Source organism: Pseudopipra pipra, chromosome 2 (genome assembly GCF_036250125.1).
Source record: "Pseudopipra pipra isolate bDixPip1 chromosome 2, bDixPip1.hap1, whole genome shotgun sequence".
Lineage (NCBI taxonomy): Eukaryota > Metazoa > Chordata > Aves > Passeriformes > Pipridae > Pseudopipra > Pseudopipra pipra.
Window position 1 is genome coordinate 87,528,421 of NC_087550.1, and position 12,121 is coordinate 87,540,541.

Genomic DNA, 12,121 nt, shown 5'->3' on the forward strand with positions numbered 1-12,121 from the left:
AATCCCTTGGTAATATATTTCCTCTTATGATTCTAGTCACAAATCCTCTGAAAATCTCCTCTGGGCTATCATGGTTACACAAGTGCACACACAAATTATGGATACATAATGTATACCAGCATGCCAACAATATGTAGTGGCATGACTCGTGCTAAATTGCAAAGCTATTTTCTAAGTTTATTTGCCAAACAATTTTAGGTGCCTCTTCCTGCAATGTTATTCCAATTTCCAATTGGCACTATTGTTTATTCTTGAAATTTGTGTTTGACATAATAATTGTATACAATCACACATCTTTTTTTCTATATAACTCAGTGAACAACAGATAAAATTACTGTATTATAGTACTGTCTAAATAACTGAATTAGCTTTATTCATATCTCATTACTGTGACTTGGACTGTAAGTCAAAGTATGCCAAAATAATTGAAACTAGCAACGAACCATTTCCAAAATGAATTGGATCTTTTTTAAAAATTGGTATTTCACAATATTCATAACTGTTTTAATTAATCCTAACTATTTGTGAGATTTAATTAATTTCTGTTTATATTTCACAATGACAGAATTTACACAGTCCAACTCTCATTTTGACTGGCAGGGTGGTAAGGAAACCATTTGAATACTTTGTGCAAACAGTTTTAAAATGCTCTTCATAGCCAGAACAGTGACAGACTGCAAGTTATAAACAGACGAGAATACAAATAGGAAGGCTGACTTGTATAGCTAACAGACAAAACACATCTTATTTTGGAGAAGTGCAAAAGCCCATTGTAGTATGGTCAGGTTTTTTTACTTTAAAAGCTATTTACTTTCCCTTGGAACTGATCTCAAAGAAGCTATGCACCCACTGTAACAATTTCCACTGTTTAGGAGACCCAGAAATATTTATTAAGGTCTGTTTGTATTCCCACACCAAGGAGTAACTGAGCATAGGATAGAGGCCATTTTTTCGCTAGTTGACCAATCTCCTAAATATCGATCCTATATCTGGTGAGCAGCTACAGAGCTTGTCAAAGAAGAACATAGCAAACAAAAGTAAAAAGAAGAAAGTATTCATCATTCCACTAAGGGAACATACCCATTCCTCTTCATGCCAATCCACCTGCAGAGAAGATCGGCTGTTTCTTCCTGTCCATCTGGCCACAAGTGTATCTTGATCATTTCTCAGCATGACTTGTTCCCCTTCTCCAGAGGTTGGAGATGCTTTTGAAGCTATATAGTCTGGCCTTGCAGCATTCAGTCCATGTATTGAATTTGCCAACAGCTTGCAGTCACAGACTGTGACAAGTTGCCGGGTCTAAAAAGCAATAAAACCTCCACATTTCAAAAACTTTTTATTATTCCATACACAATTTATACTGTATTTTTTCACAGAAAGCAAAAAAGGACGAGTATTCTGTAAAAGGCACCTTTAGAAAAATTTTACAGAATGTCCTTAAAACACAGTATAGGATCCCAAAACACAAATGGTGCATTTCCAGAGTCTGTACTACTACGTTAACCTTGCAATTTTTGAAAATTTCACTAAGGAATGTGCAGTTCACCTTTATTTGCACTTCGCTCTCCATTTGACAAAAGCTTAGAACAACGTGCAGACACATGTCCAGTGTTTGGGCACTGGAACAGGCTCCCCAGGGAAGTGGTCACAGCACCAAGCCTGACAGAGTTGAAGACGTGTTTGGACAATACTCTTGGGCACATGGTGTGACTCTTGGTGTGTCCTGCACAGGGCCAGCAGTTAGACAAGATGATCCTGATGGGTCCCTTCCAAGTCAATATATTCTATGATTATATAGTTTTTACACCCCACACAAGAGTTGCCGCACCAGAGAGACCAAGCTTCACCCCCATCATCTCATCTGGAATCATAACAACACTTAAAAAGAGGGTTGAAGGTAAAACCACTAATTAATGCAACCTGTTCCCCATCTTATTTAGTGGTGTCGTATTACAGAATTTCTATAAATTATATGAATATGAAAACTATGTGGCCTGTGCGTCTATAAGAGAAAAAAAAGGAAACAGGACTTTACTACGTTATATATACACATTATCCAGCTGTAGATCAGTTATTATCCACAGATCAGTTATACTCAGAGTGAATAAATAATACATTTACATGAGGTCACATTATTTTTTGCACTCTACAAAGTTATATGCATATCACCTCCATTGGGACAATTTATAGTAAGCTGAGTGGCCACTGCTGCTGTTTACAACGTTTAGATCTGCCTCAAGGACAGAAGGGGTCAGTAAAACTGCATTTTTTTTTTTCTCCCTGTAAGATTGTGTTCAGCTGTGGGTCCAGTCTGGTTTTTGTTAGCATACAACAAGAAATAACTGGTTTACACCTCTATAATTCAAGCAAAGGCTGTGTCACCATTATTCCTTATTTCACCAGTGGAAAAACACAGAATTGTTTCACTAACTTTTGCACAGTTGCTGCTGCTTGACAGATGACTCAGAGCATTAAAACATCCCAGGTGGTTATGGAGAAAAGGATATAAAAGAAAGTGAAGAATGCACATTACTGGAATATGATGAATGAATAGAGGGAATCGGAGGACATCACTCTCCACTGCACTCTCAAGAGGAGGTGAAGGCAAGAATGTGAAAAGTAGGAGACAGCCTAAATAAAAGCAGGAAATTTTAAAGGTTGATCTAGTTTTTTTTAATTTAGGACTGCACACATTACAACACACTACTGAACAAGGTAAAATAGATGTTTTAAGAAATCCTACTAAAGACAGGAAAAAAAATAAACTGTGCTTCAGTGGGGAAATTAATTATTCTCCTACCTTGTCTGCCAGGATAGCAAGTGTTCTTTCAAGGCCATTAGCTGATCTATCCTTGGCAGCTCTCGACAGCCTTTCTGCATAGTAACTGACTTGCGTTTTCAGGGTGTTGATTTGTGCAATAATTTCCTTTGCTCTAACAATGTCCTGTGGGATGTATATTATAGACTGGGAACTTGTTGAAGTGCTGAAAAAGAAAGACTGATTTTAGGGGGAGAATTGATCTAGAGGTACGCACATTACAGTGGCATGCTGGGGAATTAATGGCAGACAACAAAAATTTACCTAAGCTAGCGATCAACAGTGAAAGGTGAGTGGGCAATTGCACAGCAGGAACATGATCCTAGAGCCTTCTCTGCCTTTACTGAAAGCATTCAGATGCAGATTTACTAATCATTTATATCAAGGGGCTGTGGGCAGAGTTTGTACACCAGAAGGACAGTTTTGCTGAGGAGAATGTGGGTGACAGATTTTGCCATCAGATACAGAACCGCTGTTTGCAGAGACAGCTTGCCCCCTTCTCCCTCTCCTTACTACACAGATACTTCACTAAGGCCAGGTTTACAAACCTGTTTTATCACATAGCTAATAGCACTATGAAAAGAAAATCTGCACTCCTTCTCACTTCTTCAGAGAATTGCCACGAGATCCATAATGCAAACACCGTGGCATTAAAAAAAAATCCAATATATACTTTTCTCCATTGCAGGCCTAAATCAAATTACACCAGTAAAAGCAATTTTATGATATGTAAAAAACCAACATGTATCTCCAGGCTAATCCAAGGAAACTGTCCTCGGTGTAGTTTCTGTTTGCACACACTTAATATACTAAACTAGGGACATGATACAACTCTCCCCATAGTAAACTCATCTGTGACAGTATCAAGCACTACCAAGTTTTAGCCTTTTTCGAACAGTAAGGGAAATAAACTACACCAATAAAACATATCTTTATATTGGGATACTGCAGCTCCACTAAGACTGCTTACTTGGCAGTGGAGAATAGTTTATGTCCTTTCACGTTTAGATGTCTATAGAAGTTGCTTATCCAGTCCAAGACAGATGTTCTGTAACTGCTGGAGAGAGACTAGCACTTCCAAAGGGTGATTTAATCCTACCTGAGAAAAGCCATTCGCAAAAGCTGCCTTTTAGCTTAGAAAATTACTTTAGGCTGAAGTTGTGCTCTTAGTTAGTTATTTAGAACCAACTGATCACTACTCCTTTGTCAAGCAATATAGTGGCTTTTTTCTTCCCAGTAGGAAAGGTATCCTTTACATCAGCTCCAGCTGTGACAAGTGCGATGCCCATTCACAACATGGCATCAAGCCTGAGGTGACACCAATTGTATATTATCTTAATTTTATTTTTTTCCCCAGTCATGAATGGCTTCAGCATAGTAACAGCACAGAAGAACCTACTGTTTGCACCAATCTCAGCACTGTTCAATGGACAGGGCCATGCTGAGAGACTAGATGGAGAGGCATTTCTTTTCCAGCCACAGTTACCACAGATCATGGCCTCCAAGAAGTGTGAATTCCTCTGCTACCCCTAGAGCAATGCCATTAATTTCTGCAGCGTATCTGTGAGGTAAGACAGGAGGACTGCGTGGGGCACACTTTAAAATCATGCCACAAATCCAATTCTTGTCCCTTAACTGATATTAAGGCAAGGGGGAACCTTAATGCCAGTATCTGTCTGAGCTCCATTGCAAAAAAAGAGATGAGGGATTTGTTTCCAAAGGATGTAATGCAGAAGTGATTCTTGAAAGAGCTTCCTTGTCTGTGCTTTGGTCACCCACCCGAGTGAAGCAGAGAACCACCACTCCCCAGAACTGCTATGCAATACAGCAAATTCAGTCTCAGCTTTTAGGACTTTCTCTGTACATGATTTGTGCTCTCTAGTGACTGGTGATTTTAGTGACAATTCCTCTGAGCAATTTCTTTCCACAACAGTGTGGTTAACATGCATAAAGACATATTTGGCAGGAAAGGCCATGCAACATATTAAGATTTGATTAAAGTTACTATATTTTTAATCACAGACATTTGCTGGGATGATTGGGAGAAAAATTCATGGTGTAAAGTTCACATATACTTACTTTCCAACCTGCAATTGTTTTTGCAAATGAACAGCTTTCATTGTACTATATCAGCAAACTGTAACACAGACTTAAATTCTCAGTGAATTAGGGGTTCAACCTCAATATGAGTAATTTAGAGCAGAACTTCTGCATTGTTGAACCATCAAGTAATGTTTCCTTTTCATAGCACTGAATACCTTAACGTTAAGAAAAATAAACAAAAGTTAAGCAAAAATGTTTAAATGAAGACATGGATTACAGAAATATAAACCATGCCCAATCTATCATTATTGAGATTTAACAATACATAGAGTTATCTCAATTATCTTCCACCTCTGGCAGAAAGTTTCTCATTCCAGGCAGTTTCCACTGGAAGTAAAAAAGAAAAACATATAAAATCCTTATGTTCTGATTTTCAGTTTTCTAACTTCTTATGATCAGAGAGAGCCAGGAAGCTAGCTGTTCATTACAAACAAACATTGCAGATGAAATGAAATTCATTCACACATCATGTTCTACAAAGCAGCTACAATTACTTAGAGCACAACTAGGGATGCCATGATGCATGACATTAAAAAGCCCTGCACACTTTAAAACACAGCAGATCTTTGCCAAAGAAAAGAAAAATAAAACAACCCAAACAACAGAAAACCTCTCTATAGAACTCTCAGAAACAGAAAACTCACCAACACTCCTCATAACTGCTACAAAAACAAAAAACCAAAATAAAATTAGCAGATTGTTAGCAAATACCGAAAGCAGAAACAAAACAAAGTATATTTGGGGAAATAACTTATTCGAGTCATTTTTTCAACAAGGCGGGTACATAAAGATTAAACTTGTAAGCAAAAAAACACAGATTGCCAGATGCCCACGTGTTGTTTTGGGGAAATGTTGTGAATGCACCAAGCACAGTTATGCCAATGGAAGGAGAAGGAGTTGAATGTAACAATGAAACTGAGGAGATGGATCTCAGTTCTACTACACTAGCTTTTATAACAACATGGAAGCACTTAAAATGAAAGTTACTCTTCAAACGTTGAACCTGCAGTTTTCATGGACCCAGAAGGAATAGTTCTGAAAAGCTTAGAGGAAAAGTACTGGATAGAAATTAAGCTCTCCAATCAGCTTAATTATTGAGCAAAGGGGAAAAAAAGAAACAAAAAAGCTGTGGGAACTTATGTATTGCAAGAGTAAGGACCACTTTGGTGGCTAGGGTGACAGAAGAAGGTTGTTTCAGAAAGCAATAGTGGTATCAAAAGAACAGAAAGGGTAAGCCTAGCATACCAGTGTCTCCAGGTTTAGTTTCCTCCATTCCTATCCTAGCGCGCACTCTGTAAGCCTGGAATAATTACATTAGGCATATTTTTGCATCAATCTTTTTATCAGTACATATCTGACTGATGTTCACAGAATGGTGTTAACTCACTTCTCTATTGCCAAAATTATTTCTGCAGTTCGCAGAGCCTGGTTCCCACGTCCCTCCCTCCTGCTATCAGCTCCAAATTATACTAATCCTTTCTTTAGAAGGGCATGATCAAGGTCTCCCTTCCCTAGCTACAGTGACTCCTTGTCCTGCTGCTCTAATAATGCAGACCCATACAGCAATCTCTCTTCTTTGAGAGATGGAGTGGGTGCCATGTGTGTTTCTGCCTTCAGCATATGTGACCTTCGAAGTTCCTGCATCTTCCTCTAGTACATATGGCTATACTTTCAGAGAGGTCACTTAGTCCCTGAAGACAGGACTGTGGAGGTCAAGTATCCTGTTTGTAGAGCAGAGGCCGGATTCAGAAGCGTAATCTGTGCATAAACCTTTAGGCAAAGCAGAAAAGCCTCAAGCAATAGCCCCAGAACTAAACCCACTTTGTCAACAAGGAATTTACCAATCAGACACAGCTGTTTCCTACCAAAGAGAGCTCAGGAACATGACCTTGAAATTATGAGAGAGGTGAAAGTCTACTGAAAATAATGGGTTGAAAGCATGATGTAGTGCAGTTGAGGAGGTTCTACAGATAAATGTCCTAATCCACAATTAGGCAGAGCCCAAACCCAACACCTAAAATAACTAAACTAAATGAATCAACAAGTATGCAGGAAAACTAAAGACTCCATAAAAAGACTATTAGAAGGGGCCCATTAGTAAACAAATAAATGCAGTAATATAAAGGTGAAAGTGTTTTCCCTCTTCTTTGGAAAAAAAAACCCACTGAAAAATCTTCATATTTTATAGTAGAACTATTAAATGCAATTCAAGAAAAACATAGAATGGAGTGATTTTCCAAATCACTGAGAATGGAACAGAGGGAAAAGGCACAATAACACCTGACATAAATATTTCTACTTACTGTTTCTTTGCCTCTTCAAATTTATGCAGCTTTTTCCGCAAGCCACCCGATTTAAAGCCTTGACAATGAGCTGCTGGTGCTCCTATGGTGACTATGTCGTAGTTCTGATCTGGGATGGACAAAAATGACTTACAAATGAAAGCTTGTCACCTTTAGTGTGGTCAAACAATTGTGGAAGTTCAAAAACTACTCTGAAAATAACTTCTGGAAAACTTTGTGCCAGTGTTTTGAAGGACAAAGAAAACTGAATTGTTCTAGAGGCCCTGGAAATCCATCAAGTACTTTTTGAAGTGAAAGACCCATATGTGAACGCAGGTCTCCTTGTTTTCTTAATCTAGAACACTCACAGTAATAAAGAAGTCTTGAACATTGGTCTCTACACAAAACTTGTCACTACTGTAATCCCTCACATGGACACATGGGACAACTGTGTGCCCATAGTTAGCAGGAATTACTGGTAAAAGAAGGGAAAACCTAGGTTATTAATGAAGAAACAAGCTTAATGTGAACACGTGCAATTTTGCATAACCATACATAATGGTTCCAGAGAAAAAGCACAACAGTCAGAACCTTTGCTATTCTGCTACAATTAAACATGGAAGGGACACAGCATCTTAACCCAGTCCTAGTACAGAGGTTGACTTGTGCCACCTAGGGTAAAGTTAACCACAGAATCTAGTTTTGCCACCTGCAGAATAGCAATATTTATACTTATGCCTCTTCTTTTGCAAAGATATTTGGACTCTGAGGCTAGTACAGCACTTTGTAGAAACTTGGCTGCATGGTTGAGGATGGAAATAAAAAAAATTGAGAGAAAAGTAACAGGATAAGGTGAAGAAAGAGAGAAAGAAACAAATACCTGATCCTCCATCATCCTGGACTCTCATTCTCTGTATATGTAAATTCGTAGGAACAAATTCCAATTTTTTATCAGCTTTCAAGCTACTGGCTTTAAATGAAGGACCTGAGAAATGCAGGAGAAAAGTAAGGACAAAAACCCTCTCCTTGTGCCTATGCTAAAACAATCAAGAAGCTTCATTCATTATTTGCTATGTGCTGAAAGAAAAGCAGAGAAAATTAAAAAAAAAAAAAATCAAATTCTTTCTGTTACTGTTCATGCTTGTTCTCTAAGGGTTAGATAAGAGAATGGAGCAGATGAATATTCCCAGATAACTAGCAAACTCACAATAAATGTTAATAAAGACAAGAGATATAGCAGCATTTTTTACTCATCAGACTAAAAAATTCTGGGTTCCCAATTTCAGAGAAACACTACCGAACCTGGTTGAGAAGAATCATGTTATTATGAAAAAAATTCACCTTTATACTGGTGCAGGTCAGTTAGATTTTCCTGATAAGTTAAAATAATTGTTTGGTATTGAGTAACTATTTGTCGGCGAAGGCTTTCCCAACACGGAGACAGTTCTCCTAATTCCTCTAGTTCACAAACCCTAGGGAAAAAGACAAAAAAAAAAAAAAAGGGAAGAAAGAGAGGTGTTTATGTCCATAGTCCACTTGACTGAGAATGAGTTTCACATTGCATCAATGTAGCACCATCTTCAGCAGACACACTCCAAATTTACTGTCATGTAACCTATATACCAGAGTGGGTATCTTCCCAAACATACAACCTGAAGCACAGCTGTTGAGTTCTACTCCAAAGTACATTGGTTCCACACAGGCAGAATACACTGTCTTACCCCCAGGAGCCTCAGGTGTTGGTCAAAAGCAAAGCTTCCCACTTTTCTCTAGGAACTTTCAAACTACATGAGGATTTGCAAATGATGGGAACTGTCATCATGTTAGGCGACTTGGGACAAGGACCTTTTAAGACCACTCCACTGAATTGTGGTGGCCCTTAAACTAAATCAGAACTGTGACAGAGGTTAGGTGGGATGTTAGCACTTATCTGATGTTAGGTACAAGGAGCATCTGCGTTGGCTGCGTATCTACACAACAGTTTGCAAGACCAGGGAAGGCCTAAGAAGCGTAAGCATTAATAAGGGTTTGGAGAGACAAAAGATGAATCAACAAAACCTTCATCTGAGATTCAGGATTTTGGCACTCAAGATTCCCTGCATGCAGAATAATGGATGACTGGATATCCCCTGATATGAGCAGGAAACACCCTGGCTTTACCCTTGCACCCTGACTGCTAAGTTTGCAGTCATACATGGCAATCCTGAATTACATACTGTTCCCCAATAGCATTGCTGAGAAAATACTCAGTGTATTTCATGTCATGTTTGTATTACTGTCTTCTTGGATTAAGATATTAATTGGAATAAAGAAAGAAGGTGAAAAGTAAACAAGTCAACACCAGACACAATTCAACAGCACATTACCCCAGAAAGGGCAGAACAATCACCTGTCAAAAGGATCCAACAATAAATAAAACAATATTGTTTTAACTCATTGTCTGCATATAATTTAAGACAGTATTTCACAGTATTTAGGATATTATCGAAAGGAAACAAATTTCCAAGAAAAACATCAGATTGATTTGCCAATAGGCAACAGCGTAAATATACTAGCGACTTGGATAAAGAAACTTTCAATTTTGTCTTGTAAACTCCTTCCTGCATAAGATGCTATTACAACTCCCTCATCAAAGTCTCTGCTCAAAACTAGCCATGCATTTGAGGCCATGTCTTCCCGAAGTAAACTCACGGCTTAACGTTTCAAGTTTATTTGTTTGTCCTATAGAGCTAAGACAGTAGGAGATGTGCATGCCATGAATAATGAGGTACATAAAATACTCCCCACTCCAGTTAGATGTTTCCTTTCAAAGAGCTCTGGCCCAGAAGAGTTTTAGTAAGAGACAGCAGTTCTGATTATCCAAGACATTTTAAAGGTCACCAGGATGTTAAGACAGAAGCAGCTGTGCTTGTGTAGCTGTCTGTCATTCCTCTGGGCTGCAGCACAGAGAACGGAGCTCAGCCAAATGTGAGAGATCCTATGAATACAAAGTGTGTTTGTGCAAATCATTGAGGGCCACCTCAATTGAGCAGAGAGAAGGAAGTCTTTCTGGGTAATTACACAAAAGCAGTACTTACCTTTGACCCACACAATTCAGGGCATACCAAATGGTACTAGCAATCATGTGGGCTGTTATTAACCCACAGCTGTATACAACAGGCACCCACTGATCTCTGTATGATTTTAGCAAGAGCCTCTGAACATTCACATTTCATGGCTAAGGCCTAAACAAACTCCACTGTCTACAGTGTTACAGAAAGCCATATCTTTTTCTTCATTCACCCTAAATTCTCCTTTTGTCTTCAAATCCTTCAACTACATCCATCACAGATGGCACCTAATGGATAAGCTTGCCAACTCTTTATATTGTTAAGGTTATACCTCATAATGAACAGGTCCTTTAAACCTATTGTGAGTAAAGCTATAGAGAAACAAAGATATAAAATAAAAATAAATAACCCATGTCTAAATGTGCAATGGCATATCCCTAGCCTGCTCCAGCAAGGTTGTAGCAGGACAGTTGGACAAGATACATTCATTCTCTAGAATCTAAGTGCATGTCAATAAAAAGCAAAACTCAACAGCAGAAAAAAGCATTAGTTTTTCCCATGCATTACAACAAGTCTCTGTCATCTTCCTGTGAGAGTTTACCATTTTCACAAAATACGAAAATAACTAAAATGAATGGATTAACCAATTCTTTCAAAATATTCTAAAAGAACTAAAATGTCTTAATATAACAATATGAGAGTACTACATAGTTTTACTTTTAATTAAGGTCATTTTTAGTTAGGTCTGTAGGAGTGGATTCAAACAGTCAAAATAAAAGTCCAACACTCAAAACTACAGCTAAAATTCTTTAACATTCCTTGGCCTTTATAAAGAATACACAAACCATTAGATTTGCAAAGCACAGCCTACAAATGTAGGGAAGTAAAACTCATAAATGAATATGTTGCCTGGAAGAGAGTTAATTGCTTCAAAAAGAAAAAAATTATAATAAACCTAAAAAGTGCTTATCAGATTTCCTTCTCCCTCCCACCTCCTAAAATGAGACAATGTCATTTCTGTCTTACAGTGTTTCATTTTACTTGCTTTCATTCTGTTCTCCTTCAAAGTGATTTGGATTTTTCTTCTCTGTCTGCTATTCTAATTACTCATTCTAGTCAGCTAGTTTCTCTGCTGTCTCTGTTCCTTTCTCAAAATCCTCAGCAGCTGGAGTTATTACACTTTCATTTTGCTGTCTCATCTATTCAGATTTCCCTCCAACTGTGAAAAATTGAGATAGGTTTTATTTTTAATTCAACTTCATTTTTCCCTTTAGATTAAAAATAAACCATGTTAAAAAAACGAAGTGTATTGACGTAAATAAATTATTATATATATAAAAAGACAACATATTTTAATGCGCAGGTCGTAATATAGTCATACAACTATGGAATAATATATTCCTTTGAATACTTTTGTGAGAGGAACATATAACCCCTGAATGCAGCAAGTGTAGTATGATCCTGTGTTCACTATGTGTTTACTCTCCTATCAGCACCTCTGTATGTTACCATACATTCAAGCCTAAAAATGTGAAGTTTTATTCACTGTCACTGTACAGTCAGCAACATGCTGATTTTACTAATTTTTCTTCAGTGCCTCTGTGCGTTAACACAGATATATTCCTTCGTAAGTCAGTACAGGTACGTCACTGCTGTATTACTGCACATGTTAACCATTCCAAACTCACCTTGCTGCATCTTCTTCTAGAAGCAGCTTCACAAATTGTCTAGGGATGTGCAGTGACAGGATGCTCTCAGCCATCTGCTCCAAGATTCTTAAGTGATTTCCATCAGTGGTTGGGAAACGATACATTCGGCAAATGGCACCACCAAACACTAAAGAATTAAAATCATGTTATTTAAGCATA

The 12,121-nt window shown here is 38.0% G+C and overlaps 1 protein-coding gene across 8 annotated transcripts in view; it reads right to left on the reverse strand.

Annotated features, from left to right (window-relative positions):
- The window catches only part of INPP4A (inositol polyphosphate-4-phosphatase type I A), a 43,331-nt gene that overhangs the window by 25,020 nt on the left and 6,190 nt on the right, over window positions 1-12,121 (reverse strand). For 3 of the 8 annotated variants that reach the window (XM_064646260.1, XM_064646254.1, XM_064646257.1), the window contains exons 8-14: window positions 11,942-12,089; window positions 8,545-8,675; window positions 8,084-8,188; window positions 7,225-7,333; window positions 5,566-5,580; window positions 2,801-2,984; window positions 1,081-1,299 (exon numbers count right to left, since the gene is read on the reverse strand). In XM_064646260.1, the coding sequence (XP_064502330.1) occupies window positions 1,081-1,299; window positions 2,801-2,984; window positions 5,566-5,580; window positions 7,225-7,333; window positions 8,084-8,188; window positions 8,545-8,675; window positions 11,942-12,089 (911 nt within the window). Of the gene's footprint in view, window positions 1-1,080; window positions 1,300-2,800; window positions 2,985-5,565; window positions 5,584-7,224; window positions 7,334-8,083; window positions 8,189-8,544; window positions 8,676-11,941; window positions 12,090-12,121 lie in introns of all 8 variants that reach the window. The other 5 variants (XM_064646262.1, XM_064646261.1, XM_064646255.1 and 2 more) reach the window with 2 other exon arrangements.